Source organism: Aotus nancymaae, unplaced genomic scaffold (assembly GCF_030222135.1).
Source record: "Aotus nancymaae isolate 86718 unplaced genomic scaffold, 86718_ANA_hifiasm-v0.15.2.pri h1tg000058l, whole genome shotgun sequence".
Classification (NCBI taxonomy): Eukaryota; Metazoa; Chordata; class Mammalia; order Primates; family Aotidae; genus Aotus; species Aotus nancymaae.
In genome coordinates, this window is record NW_026988472.1 from 10,383,059 (window position 1) to 10,397,380 (window position 14,322).

The 14,322-nt window shown below is 51.2% G+C and overlaps 1 protein-coding gene across 1 annotated transcript; it reads right to left on the reverse strand.

Moving 5' to 3' along the window:
* Positions 1–6,254: 6,254 nt before the first annotated feature.
* Positions 6,255–14,009, reverse strand: GATA1 (GATA binding protein 1). The gene is made up of 6 exons (XM_012471698.2): positions 13,910–14,009; positions 9,229–9,467; positions 8,329–8,706; positions 8,082–8,227; positions 7,244–7,369; positions 6,255–6,774 (listed from the first exon to the last, which is right to left on the reverse strand). Exons 2-6 carry the CDS (start codon positions 9,446–9,448, stop codon positions 6,403–6,405), a joined length of 1,242 nt encoding a protein of 413 aa, XP_012327121.1. The 5' UTR covers positions 9,449–9,467; positions 13,910–14,009; the 3' UTR covers positions 6,255–6,402.
* Positions 14,010–14,322: the final 313 nt, after the last annotated feature.

Below are 14,322 nucleotides of genomic sequence, written 5' to 3' on the forward strand. Positions count from 1 at the left end.
ACATAATAGAGTAGGGAGTCTTGCAAAGGGTCAAGGCCCATTTTTCTGTTGGATCAGAAGAGAGGTTCCTGTGGAGCAGGGGTCAGCAAACTTTCTATAAAGAAAGAGTAAACATGTTAGACTTTGCAGGCCACATACAGTCTCAGTGGCATTTTTCTTTCTTTTCTCTTAAAAAAAAAACCTTTTAAAAATGTGAAACGGCCTACAATCTGGCTTTGGCTTGAATGCCATAGTTTGCTGATCTGTGCTGTAGTGTCAGTCCTTGGTTACCTCTGTCTGGCTGGGATTCTTTTACAGAATTGAGGGTAGGGGTCTTTTTTTCTAAGGAGAGGTATTCCTTTTGTGTGAGGTGTGTGAGGATAGGGATTCATGGGCAGGGTTAGGTCACTTCTAGTGTACCTCTGGTGGGTCATTCAAATGTTCCTGGACAGCATGAGAACAGGGATTCCTATGGTTTCTATATTGTTGTTCCTTTACTGAATCAAGCAGGGGTTTCTAGAGAGTTCCAGACTATGGGTTCCTTTTCCTGTACAATTTCAGTTCAGGATTAAGCTTTTTTTTTTTTTCTTTTGAGACAGGGGACAGGGTCTCACTCTGTCGCCTAGGCTGGAGTGCAGTGGTGTGAACGTGGCTCACTGCAGCTTCAACTTCTTTGGCTCAAGCTATCTTCACACCTCAGCCTTCCAAGTAGCTGCATGCCACCATGCCTGCTCAATTTTTTTTTCTTTATAGAGATGGGGTCTCCCTATGTTGCCCAAGCTGGTCTTGAACTCCTGGGCTCAAGCAATCTGCCCACTTCAGCTTCCCAAAGTGCTGGGATTACAGGTGTGAGCCACCATGCACGGCCAGGATGGGGCTTCTAGACCTATATTATGACTGGTTCCTACAAAGAGATCAGGTGGGCCAGTGCTGGGTCACAGGTGTTTCTGTATAGGTTCACAGCTTGTGTTCATATAGACAGTAAGATCAGGTGTCTAGATTTCAGCCAAGAGATTATTATTGGCCGGGCAGAATGGCTCACACCTGTAATCCTAGCACTTTGGGAGGCCGAGGAAGGCAGATTGCTTGAGCTCAGGAGTTCGAGACAGCCTGGGCAACATTGCAAAACCCCGTCTCTATTTTTAAAACAACCACAAAAATTAGCTGGGTGTGATGGTGTGCATCTGTAGTCCCAGCTACTTGAGAGGCTGAGGTGGGAGGATTGCTTGAGCCTGGGAGACGGAGGTTGGGGTGAGCCAGGATTGTGCTACTGCACTCCATCCTGGGTAATAGAGTGAGATCAAGTCTCAAAAAAAAAAAAAAAAAAAGAGAGAGATTACTGGCCAGGCATGGTAACTCATGCTTGTAATCTCAGCACTTTGGGAGGCCTAGGTGGGCAGATAATTTGAGGTCAGGAATTCAAGACCAGCTTGGCCAACATGGTGAAACCCCATCTTTACTAAAAATATAAAAATTATCCGGGTGTGGTGGTGTACACTTATAATCTCAGCTACTTGGGAGGCTGAGGCAGGAGAATCGCTTGAACCTGGGAGGCAGAGGTTGCAGTGAACCAAGATTGTGCCACTGCACTCCAGCCTGGGTGACTCTGTCTCAAAAAAAAAAAAGTAGAGAGATTATTATTAATTAGGCTAAATTATCCTAGCCGCTGTAACCCAGGGGCTTAACAAATAAATGTTTATTTCTTGCTTATACAAAAGCCAATCTGAATATTTACTACTGTTCATTCATGGACCCAGACAAACCTATTTTGTGACTCTGTCTTCCTCTAGGTCCTTGAAGTTAGTCGCCTTTCAGTTGGTAGACAGAGAAAGAGAGAAAATGGAGGATTGCATGAGAGATTTTTTTTGGAGACAGAGTCTCACTCTGTCACCCAGGCTGTAATGCAGTGGCACGATCTCGGCTCACTTGTAACCTCTGCCTCCCAGGTTCACACAGTTCTCTGCCTCAGCTTCCCAAGTAGTTGGGATTACAGGCACCTGCCACCACGCCCAGCTAGTTTTTGTATTTTTAGTAGAGACAAGGTTTCACCATCTTGGCCAGGCTGGTCTTGAACTCCTGACCCCATGATCCACCTTCCTTGGCCTCTCAAAGTGCTGGGATTACAGGCATGAGCCACCTTGCCTAGCCTGCATGAGAGATTTTTTATGAGCCAGGCCTGGAACTGGTGTATGTCACTTCTGCCCATACTCCATTGGTCGGAACTCTGTCATGTGCCCACATCTGTCTGCAGGGAAGGTTGGAAAAGGTAGAGTGAGCTCAGGAAGAATGGGAACAGGTTTCAATGAACTTATAGCACTGTCTGCTATAGGGTTCTGTAGACTCTACAGAGCTATGCTGTCTAATATGATAGCTACTAGCCGCGTGTGGCTACTGCTCTTGAAATGTGGCCAGTCCAACTTGAGATAATGTGCTATAAATGTGAAATACATACCAGATTACAAAACTCAGTATAAAAAGTTTAAAATAGCTCAGTAATTTTTGTATTGATTACATGTTGAAATGATAATATTTGAATATATTGGGTAAAGTTAAATATATTGATATGTTATTAAAATTAATTTTATCAATTTTTTTCTTTTTAATGTGGCTACATTGAAAATATGAAGTTACCTACGTGACTCACGTATTTCTATTGAAGAGCACTGCTATAGAAAGTTCCCCTTAAAGCATTGAGACAGGGACTCTTACTGTGTAGGGGTAGGAGTATCTCTTGGTCAGGTTAGTGTTTCCTGTCTGGGGTCAGGGATGTGATTCTGTTACCTGATAAGGCAGGTTTGCAGGGAAATACAAGGGTTGGAGACATTGTAAAGAGAGGGAAGGCTGTGAAGACATTTTTTTCCCCATACAGATTAAGGTTACGTATTCCTTTTGAGGCCAGGAGAGAGGTTTTCTGTAGATGGCCGGGCCAGAGGATCACAGCATACTCAGGACAGTTATTTCTGTCCAGGATCAGAGCTGTTTTACTAGACAGACAGATCAGGTGATTCCACTGGGGGTTAGGCCAGGGGTTCCTGTACAGGCTCCAGGCAGGTATTCATCATGGTGATTCTTATTAAGGGTTGTTTAACAAGTTCAGAACAGGGGTTCCTCTACAGTGTAGAGGTTTTTTTTTTAATACTGGTTCATTCCTTGGATTACTCTAAAGAGGCAAATCAGAGGTTCCTGTTGAGTGTAAGGGCAGGATTTTCTGTGCCAGCTCAGGGCACAGGTTCCTGCTGGGGGTCATAGAGGTGCCTGTGTGGGGTCAGGACAAAGATCCTGTGTGCAGAGTTAGGACACTGCCCCTTTAGAGGTTCGGGTTGATGTTTCTTCTGTTGGGTCAGGGCGGTGGTTCCTGTACAGGGTGCAGGTGGGGCTTCTAGGACAAGGCCAGGGCAAAGGCTGTTATAGAGAATCACATTAGGCTTCCTGTTGAGGATCAGCAGTGTATTTCCAGAGAGTAAAGTTAGGAGTTCCTATAAAGATCAGAGATTCCTGTGAATGAGGAAAGTAAAGGATTTCTGTTGAGGTTCACGACAAAGGTTTTCTGGTCAGAGGTTCTGGTACAGTTTTAGGGTCAGGCTTCCTGTAGAGCAGCTGTCCCCAACCTTTTTGGCACCAGGGACTGGTTTTGTGAAAGACAGTCTTTTCATGTTTAGTCGGGGATGGTTTGGGGGTGAAACTGTTCCACCTCAGATCATCAGGCAGTAGTTAGATTCTCATAAGGAGCACACAACCTAGATTCCTTGCATGCACAATTCATAATAAGGTTCATGGTCCTATAAGAGTCTAATGCCACTGCTGATCTGACAGGAGGTGGAACTTAGGTGGTAATGCTTTCTTGCCTGCTGCTCACCTCCTGCTCTGCAGCCCAGTTCCTGACAGGCCATGGACCAGTACCAGTCCATGGCCTGGGGGTTTGGAACCCCTGCTGTAGAGGGTCAGGGTAGTGGAGCTAATGCAAGGTAAGGACTAGGAGCCTCATGCAGCATCAGTAAATGCCACCCATATAGTGAGAAGAGGGGGGATCCTGTACCAGGTGAGGCCATAGGTGCCGGTATAGGCTGAGGTCAGGGCTTAAAGTAGATGGTCAAGACAGGCGTTCCTGCCATGAGGTCAGGAAGTGGTTTTCTATACAAGTTTAAGACTGAGGTTCATGTTGAGAGTTGGATTGTGGGTTCCTATGGACTCTATAGGATAGGGTGTGAGATCAGGGAATGTTGTACAGGGTGACTTCAGGGGTCATTGTCAACAATGAAGGCAAGAGATTCCACACACAGCGTTATTGAATAGGTTGAGGACAGGTATTTCTGTAGAGACAGAGCTGGGTCCATGGTTCACTACTCAGTTTATTGTGAGTGAGGTGTTTCTAAAATGCTACCTGGAGGATGGGACTGCAGCAGTGTGAGCACAAAGATGTTCCTGTCTGAGGTCAAGACAGGATTCGAATAGGGAGGCTGAGGCTTGTGTGGACGGTCGGGAGAGGGGTTCCTGTCCAATGTGTGCAGAGGTTTCCTTACAGCTTAGTCCAGACGTCCCTAGCTGGGGTTATCCACTGTAAGGGCTGGTATTCCTATGCAGGATCGGGATAGGTTTCCTGTTGATAATTAGATGAAGGGTTCCCCTAGAGCTGAAGGGGTTTATGGAGGACAGGGCCTCCTGCAGGGTGTGAGGGCTGGGCTTCTGAGGGGAGGCCAGACAGTGGCTTTGATGGGATCAGGGCTGTTGTGGACAATGCCCACAATGAGCATGGACTCCTGTGATTCTACAGTAGGCTACTCAGTGGAGCTGGCATGCCCCTAGCTGATGTCTGTGGAGGACAGCTGCTTATCTATAATATGGTCGGGACCTATGGGTCTCCACAACCCCCATATCCAGGGCTCTAGGGGAAAAGCCATAAACAGCAGGGCAGTTAAGTGTGAGCAGCACTCATTTGCTGGGCTGGGGGTGTCACCCCATCCAAAATCCGCTCCTTAAACTTGGTGGTCAGGGTAAATTACTCATCAGTTCTGGGCCTCACTCTTCCATTAGGGAAATGAGTATGGGTATATTTTCCTCAGAGTATTTGTTTTAGGCATTAATGAACTAAAGCAACTGGAGCCTCCCAGCCTGCCGCCAAGCCTGTGGTAAACCCTCAGGAAAGGGTGCTGCTGGTTATGGGGAGCAGCTGAGCACACGGACCCCAGGCCAGACTGCCCTGCTGGGCCCCTTGCTACTGGCTGTGTGGCCTCCAAAGAGCCACTTAAACAGTCTGCCTTAGGATGTCTCCTGACTTGGAGTATGCTCCTGTGTGTTTGTGAAATTGAGGAACAGACTCTGCTGTGGGGGGAGCAGCTCACCCAGGTGAGTGGGAGTGTTGGGGAGGGGGTTGGCACTGTGTAGAGCACCCCACCTACTGAGGTCAAAGCATCACTTCCAGGGGCTGCTTTGTTCCCCTAATCGCCCCCTCTCATTCCCTACTATTTCCCACAGGGCTGCAGGCTGAGCTGGGCTGAGCAAGATAAGACCCGGCTGACAGGAAGACCCACGGACAAACCCGAGCCAGCTTCTGACAACTGGCTTCTGACTTGCTAGCCATTCCAGCTCCACCCTTCCCCACGTTCCTTTCCTGAACTTGTCTTTTGTCCCTTGGACAAAAGATAGTCCCTAACTTACACCCTCTGAAACTCTGCCTGTTGAGACCTCCACAAACAAATGTACACAGAACTGCTCACATCCACCACTCAGAGATGCTGTGACATGGCACATGCCACACGATATGCACATACATGCACATCCATGCCCATGCACAGGGACTTGCAGCGAAATATTGCCATTGCCAGACCCACAAAGACATCCTGACACACACTTCTTGTTTAACATTCCAAGAATATCAGTCAGATTCTGTGCCTACCGTGTATGCCGTCACGCTGTCTCAAAGGTTCCCCAGCATCGTGCCCAGCCACATTACCATAGCCCTGCACACCTCCTTATCACCTGCTCCAGCGCACACACACTTCTAGTGCGCTCAGTCACCTGGCGTCTCCCACACCGTCGGCAGGTCCTGCTGGTCTCTCACCATGACATATGGAACCACCTGGATGCTTCACAAGAAGTTTCACAGACTGTTGCAATCACACATCATAACCCTTGGTCACAAAGTGTCACATGTGTTGCCTTAGCCAGCCTCACATGGTCACACATTGCAGCCATGCATTGTCATCAGAGAGCCATAAGCATTGCTACACACTCCACCTGGCTCTGCTGTCCAGCCACACACAGACTCACACCTCTAGTTTCAGGACTTTGGTGGTTTTATTTTACAAAAGCTTTGAAGGTTCAGGCCTAGGGGATGCCTGGGGCTCAGAGACTTGGGTTGTCCAGACTGCTGGCTACAAGAAGAGGAGGACATCACCCCTGCTCTGGAGGCCATGCTCTGTGCCCTCATGAACTGAGTGGAGCCACCACAGTAGTGCTAGTGGTGGGGGGCATGGGGCCTGTGGGGAAGGGGCCCGTGGGTGAGCCCAGCAGGGGTCCGGGGAAAGGCATGAGATGGCTAACAGACCCTGACAGCACCACAGGGGCCAGGCCTTGGTAGAGATGGGCAGTACCGGGGGGGCCCAGTGTCAGGCCTGAAGCCACCTCCCCACAATTCCCGCTACTGCTGCCCCCAGCCACCACCATAAAGCCACCAGCTGGTCCTTCAGCTGCTCCTGTGCTTCCCAGACTGGAGCCCCGTTTCTTTTTCCCTTTTCCAGATGCCTTGCGGTTTCGAGTCTGAATACCATCCTTCCGCATGGTCAGTGGCCGGTTCACCTGCCAAAAGGGAGGCTGCAGATGTCCCCAGCTCCAGATCTTTACCTCTCTATGTCTCAACCAGGGCCACCCTTTCCACCCCACTTCTTTTAGGGTAAGATAATTTTGGGGTGCAAAGATTGTCTCAAGGAATCCTGAGGTTGTGAGGCCCTGAGCTTGGGAAAGCCTCCAAGGCCGATAGGAGCTGCCCAAGGTCTAGGGCAGGGGGGTGGATATTAGCTGATGCCTGGAGGTTGGGGAGAGGAGAGGAAAGAGGAGGGTGGAAGAGGAGGGAATGGAGAAGGAAGGAGGGAGGGTAATAACAGAGAAGAGGGAAAGTAGAAGAGATGAGTGAAGGGGAAGGAAGGAAGAGGAAAGAACAAAGAACGTTGTGAGGGGAAGAGAGAAGGTGGAACAGGAACAGAGTGGGGGGCAGTGTGGCATGAAGACAGAGAAAGTGGAGGGGTGGCTCCAAGGGGCAGGGCATCACCTGGTGTAGCTTGTAGTAGAGGCCGCAAGCATTGCACACGGGGTCCCCGCTGGCATTTCTCCGCCACAGTGTCGTGGTGGTCGTCTGGCAGTTGGTGCACTGAGTACCTGCCCGTTTGCTGACAATCTAGGGGATGAGAGGATGTGAAATCATTGCCCTGGGGATGTGGAAGTGGGCATAAGGGGCTCACAGGGGCTCTCAGGAGGACCCAAGAAGTAAGGGTCAGGTTGAAGGCAGGGCTTCCTGTATAGGGTGAGAGCAGGGGCATTTACAGGGTGATGCCAGAGGATTCTGTATGGGGCCAGGACAGGGGTTCCTGTCTGGGATAGGGGTTTTTTTTCTGTATTCTATGGGGGACTGCACTGGTGGTTCTCAGCTTTGGCTGCGTACCAGAATTACTTGGGGAGTTAAAATATGCTGATGCCCAGGCAGCGCCCCAGTCCAGTTCCATCAGCACATCTGGGGGAAAGGACCCAGGGTGACTCCAGTGTGAAGCCAAGGATGAAAAAACTGCTGTGCAGGGTGGGGACAAAGGTTTCTGTTTGAAGCCTATAAGGGTAGGTCGAGGATAGGAGCTCCTGTAGAGCTGGGTTCCTGTATAGGGTGAGGGTGGGGGTTCTTATGCAGGGTGAGGGTAAGGATATCCATATCGAATGAGGAGATTTTCCTGTGTAGGATGAAGTCAAGGGTTTCCATGTGGTATTAGGACAAGGGTTCCCACACAGAGTGGCCTGTAAGCATGAGAACAACATTCCTTTACAGTGGGAAGATGTGGCTTCTTGTACAGAGTGAGGACAGGCATTCCTATGTATAAGGTCAGGCAGGTCTGCAGTCTTACCAGGCGCTTCTTGGGCCGGATGAGGGGCCTGTTCTGCCCATTCATCTTGTGATAGAGGCCACAGGCATTGCACAGGTAGTGGCCTGTCCTGTCCCTCCGCCACAGTGGAGTGGCTGTTGCTCCGCAGTTTACACACTCCCTGGCCTCTGGTGGGGTGAAGAGGGGAAGAGGGAGCTAGGCTCAGCTCAGCTTTACCTTGGGCCACCCCTCCCACCTCAACTTCCCTGTCCTTTTTTGAGTTCCTCACCACAGGGAGGCAGGGGCAGAGTTCCACGAAGCTTGGGAGAGGAATAGGCTCCTGAATTGAGGGGGCTCCCAGTGGGAGAAAAGAAGGTACTGGAAAAGTCAGGGCTCCCATAAGCACTGCTGGGAACAGGGAGTGATGAAGGCAGTGCAGGCCCCAGGGTCAAGAGGTCTGGACTCAGCCGCTCTGTCTTCAATGTCTCCAGGAAGCTGGTGCTGCCTTTTCCATCTGGATCTTCTGAGGCCTGGGGAGGGGAGTCCTCGCGGGTGGGACACACGGTTGAGGCAGGATAGAGCCCCGTCTTGCCGTAGGCCCAGCCGGCATATGGTGAGCCCCCTGGGATCCCCTCCATACAGTTGAGCAATGGGTACACCTGAAAGACTGTTGGGGGAGCAGGTAGGGACAGAGGAAAGAAGAGGCAAAATCAGTCTAGGGTCAGCCCAGCTGACCCTAAGGGTGCAGTGGTGCCCAGCACCCCCAACATGGTGGCCAAGTTCCCACCTTTTCCACAGGCTACCAGAACAGCTGCTGGCCACTGGATGCTTCCTGGATCCTGAGCCCCACTGGTCAGTGTGGCATCTGCAATAACCTCTGACCATTTCCAAGTGGGCTTTTGAGGATGACTGTTGGGATCTGGAGCTCCACAGATTACTCGACAACTAGGGGAACCACCACAGACTTCCAATATTGCCTCTCAGTGTAGCCACCCCAATGTGTCAGGTTGAGAAGCATTGGAATTGCCAGGTCTTCACTTAACTAGGGAAAGTGGTCAGCACGTCCATTTGAGAAGCTTCCAGCCATTTCTGAGATATCCTCACAGTGGTATTCTGATCTAGCCAAGGGTCTCCATGGCAGCCCCAATAGCACTCAGCCAATGCCAAGACAGCCACCCAATGGAGTTACCTGGGGAGTGTCTGTAGGCCTCAGCATCCCTGTAGTAGGCCAGAGCCGCAGCTGCAGCGGTGGCTGTGCTCGGGGCAGTGGAGGAGGCTGCTGCATCCAATCCCTCAGGCCCAGAGGGGAAGAAGACCCCCGACTCTGGCGTCGAGGACACCAAGGCAGGATCCACAAACTGGGGAAGGGGCTCTGAGGTCCCCAGGGACCCCAGGCCAGGGAACTCCATGGAGCCTCTGGGGGTTAACCTGCGAGGACAGAAGGGGTCCTCAGACACAGAAATCCTGCGCCCCTCACCTCCTTTCACCTGCTCCTCTTCCCTCCTCTCCCCCTCCTCCCACTCCATTGCCTCAGTCTCCATATTCCTCCTTCCCAACTTCCCATTCCCCTCCTCTTCCTCACCTTAGTCTCCCCTCTCCTTCCCCTCCTTCTCTTCCTCCCTCCTGTCTTCCCCTTCCTGCATCTCTCCTTTCCATTCCATTCTCTTATTTCCTAAGTGCCCCTCCTTTCATCTTCCTCTCCATTCTCCCCATCTAACCCCATTTCTTTCCTCTCATCCCTCCTATCTCTCTTCGTCTACTCTCATCTGTCCCTACCTCTCCCTTCTTCCTTCCATTCTCTCTTCTTCCCCCTCTTCCCTTTTCCTCTTCTCTTTCTCCCATCTCTGTTCCTCCCATCTCTGTTTTCTCCTCCTCTTTCCCACTTCCTTCTCTTTCCACTCCTTTCTCATTCTCCTCTCCCATTTCCTTTTTCTCCTCCTTGCTCTCTTTCTTTTCCTTTCCCGTTTCTCCTCTTCCTTGTCCTCCTTCTCTCTTTGTCTTCATTCTCATTTTATACCTTCCTCACACACCTTATCTTCCTCTCCCCCAACACACACACTTTTATTTTGAGACAGAGTCTCCTCTGTTGCCAGGCTGGAGTGCAGTGGCACAATCTCGGCTCACTGCAACCACTGCCTCCTGGATGCAAGTGATCCTCCTGCCTCAGTCTCCTGAGTAGCTGGGACTACAGGCGTGCGCCACCATGCCTGGCCAATTTTTGTTTTTCTGTAGAAATGAGGTATGACTATGTTGCCCAGGCTGGTCTTGAACTCCTGGCCTCAAGTGATCCTCCCACCTCAGCCTCCCAAAGTGCTGGGATTACAGGTGTGAGCCACCACACCCGGCCTCTGTTCCCCTTTCTGGATCTACTCTCACTCCTCTTTCTCCTACTACTCATTTTCTTCCTCCTCGTCTCTCTCCTCCTTTTCTGTTCATCTTTTCCCCCCTTTCTCCAGCTCCTCCTCCCCTCCTCCACTTCCTCTTATTCTCCTTGTCCCCCCATCCTTTCTCCTCTCCCCATCTAGAAGACACTGGGTGAGGGTGGGATGGGGTACAGGACCAGAGTCCCTTGAGCCTCTTGGTCACTTCCCCCAAGGACTTTAGGGTTCACCATCCTTTGCTCCTCAACTTCATCCCTATCTATTGTATCTTGCCCTCTAACTTTCTCAGAAACCCCATGGTTTCCGGGCTTGACTCCCTCCTCCCTCCACCTCCGTTGGGTCTGCAGACAGAAGGCCCCCTTAGTTCCTCCCTACTTCTTGGGGGGGGGTCAGTACCCCCCACTGCTTATCTCTGCCTTCCCCGCCCAACTTTTGAAATCACCCCAAGGCCACTGACTTCCTCTGAAGAGAGTGACAGGTGGGAGGTACTTCTGCTGGTACCCTCTCCCTTGGGGAGGCCCACCATAGTTCTGCTTTCAGGCTCTTTCAGTTCCCAGTCCTCAGTTTCCCCATCTGTTGTATTGGGGGTGATGATGGGCCCGGGCTGAGCTGAGACCTGTGAGATGGCCCTTTGCCTCTGTTTTGCCTCGTGTGTGTCTCTGTCATCTAGCTCTCTGCCTCTGTGTCACCCTGGGGCTCTTTCCCCTGACTCTCTGTTTCCTCTCAAGTCTGACTCTACATCTCCCCCAGCTTTCTGTGTTTCTATGATATAGCTTGTCCTCTCTTTCTGTGATTTTTTTTTTGAAACAGAGTCTCACTCTGTTGCCCAGGCTGGAGTGCAGTGGTGTGATCTCAGCTCACTGCACCCTCAGCCTCCCAGGTTTGAGCGATTCTCGTGCCCTAGCCCCCAAGTAGCTGGGATTACAGGCATGTGCCACCACACCCAGCTAATTTTTGTATTTTTAGTAGACACAGTTTCACCATGTTGGCCAGGCTGGTCTTGAACTCCCGACCTCAAGTGATCTGCCTACCTTGGCCTCCCAAAGTGCTAGGATTACAGGCGTGAGCCAATGCGCCTGGCCTCTTTCTGTGCTTTTGTAAATGTCTGATGCTTTTTCATCTTGTTTTCTGTCTTCCCATGTTTCTCTCTCTGGTTCTTTATCTCTTTCTGTTACTCTTGCTTTCTCCCTCTCCTCTCCTATCTCTCAGAACATCTCTGCATCTCTCCCACTCTGTCTCTTTCTGCTTGTTTGTCTCTTCCCTCTGTTTCCCTCTCTTTGGGCCCTCTGACCTTATGTCCATGTGCCTCTTACTAGTCCCATACACCTGACACCCAGCTACATGCAGCTCAGGATAAGGAGCCTGGAATGCTGGCCCTGGCCCTGTTCTCCTGGCTTGCCCCGTTTCTGTGTCTGTGGGCTGGAGTGACTGGGCTGGACTAGAAGGCTGTCTGTAAACTGCCCCTTACCCCTGCTTTCATGACCCCTGGTGTAGACAGGCTAAGGGGCAGGGCCAGGCTTGGGGATTGTGCTGGGAAAGAGATGGGCCACAATTGTGCCCACCACCAACACCTTCTCAGTCCCAGGGTGCCTGCTGTTGCTCTCTGAAGAGAGTGTCTTGCTTCCCCATCTTGGTCTCCATCTCCTTCCTCTCTGTCTCTAATTCTGTTAGTCTCTGTCTCTTCACAGTGCCACCTGTGGGTATCTCTCTTTCTGCATTTCTATCTCCTTTTCTGCTCCCAGGTCTTTTCTTCTCTTTCTCCGGCTGTCTGTCTCTGTCTGTTACTCGTTGAGTTTCTCTCTGTTTTTCCTTTCTCTTCATGTCTCTTTTGTCTCTTGCTCTTTGTCTCTGTCTCTTTCTCCTCATCTCTCCCTCTGTTTCTTCCTTCCTTCCCTGTCTCACTATGTGTCTCCTGCTCTCTTTCTTTTACCACTATTCCCTCATCCCCTCAACCCTACGTTACCCACCATGATTTCCCTCCAGCCCCACTGCCCCCTACTCCTTCACCTCACACCTTGGTGAGTCCAGGGCTGCCCACTCCTTCTATGGCAGGGGCCCAGCCCCCTCACCCCCAGTTATCACTCTCCGGACAGAGATAAAGTTTATCTCGAGGCTGGGGGATATGAAAGCTCCTTATCAGCTGCCCCACTAGAGTAAGTGTTGCCCCAACGGCGGCAGCAGGCAGCAGCTGGCACCCTCCACTCTCCCTCGGCCCCAGCCCCTCGCCCCAGGTAACATCCCAATCCCAGCTCTCAAGGGAGGGTCTCATGGGGCTAAAGGGAGCAGATATAGGGTCTAGGGGGCAGATATGGGGCTTGCGGGGAAATAGAGGTAGAGTTTGAGGGTCAGACATAGGGTTGAGTCAGAGAAAGGTTAGGGGTGTAGCCATGGAGTTTTGGGGGAGGCAGCTATGGGGTTTTGTGGAGCAGAGATGAGCTTGGAAGTTCAGAGACACATTTTGGGCTCAGGAATAGGTTGTGAAAACAGACAAGGTTGGGGGATCAGAGGTGAAGTTTGAGAGTCAGAAATAAAGTTGAGAAGTTAGAGATGTAGTGTGGGAGTCGGATTCTGAGGGTCATAGAAAAGTCTGGGGAGTTCAAGGGTTTTCTGGAGCAGAGATGGAGTTTAGGAGTCAAAGATCTGTTTGGGCAGAGAGAAATGTAGCTAGTGATTAAAGGGGAGTTTGAGAAGCTAAGATAGAATTGGAGTAGAGAAAGGCTTGGAACTGGAGAGATTCCGGGAGACGCAGACATGTTTTAGTGCTGAGATAGGGTTTTGGGGAAGGCAGACATGAGGGTTCATGCAGCAGAACAGATTTTGGGGAGTCAACTTGGTGTTTGGAGTGACAGATATTTTACTGAGCAGGCAGGGAGTTGGGAGAGATAAATGGTTTGGGGAGATCAGAGAGAAGTCATAGGGAACAAAGAGTAGGTTTGAGAGGCAGAGATAGGGGTAAGAGGATGGAGCTAGGATTTGGCGGGTCAGAGACAGGTTTAGGGGCTCAGAGAGAGTGGGACAGAGACAAGGGTGTTATAGAGTGGATAAGGGGTTTGGGAGCAGAAAAGTGAGGTTTGGGGGAGAAGTTAGGGAGACAGAGACAAGTTTGGGTGAGTGGAAATCAGATATGGGACAGGGAAAGGATTTGGGGGGATGAACGCATGTTTTGGGAAGCAGAGTTAGTGTTTAGGGGAGACAGACCTAGGGGTATAGGGAGCGAAGTGAAGGGATCCAGGGGATATAAATATCTTGGAAGGAATGGATGAGAGGGCAGAAAGAGTTGGGATTTAGGGGGTGGATTTGGGGTAGAAATGGGAGTTGGAAAGACAGGTGGGTCTAAGGAGCTGTGAAGGGATTCAGGGCTGGCTGACACTTTGGAGACCAGCCGTGGGTTGGGGAGCCTGGAGCAAGCTAGGGGGCGGGTAGCCATAAGGATAGGGGCAGCAGGCCCAGGGTTGCCTTGCTGGGGGCTCTCTGGGGGCTGAGACTGACCTGGGCTGGTTGGTGCGGAGGGTTCAGCCGCCTTGGGGATGTGGCAAGCTCAGTGTGATCCCAGGGGGTGTCCTGGCTGGCCTTGGCCTTTGAGGCTCCCTTCCTCCCTCCCTCCCCTTTCCCTCCTCCCTCCTCCCCAGGGAGTGGCTGGTGCCCCAGTGGGTGGGGCAGTCCAGGGGAGGGGGTGGGTCCCCTGCTTGTGGGGCATTTCTTGGGCACTGGAGGCCCTCTTCCACCCTCCCTGCCCACCCTGGGGATTCTTGGACCCAGCTTGACCTAGGCTCTCGTGGACTGTAGTGTTCAGACAAGCAAAATGCACTGAAACCAAGATAAATGAAAATAGCTGATATGGTTTCATGACTTTACTGGGCTTTTCAGTGAATAAAGCCTTTACTGTGTGCAGGGCTGGTGTG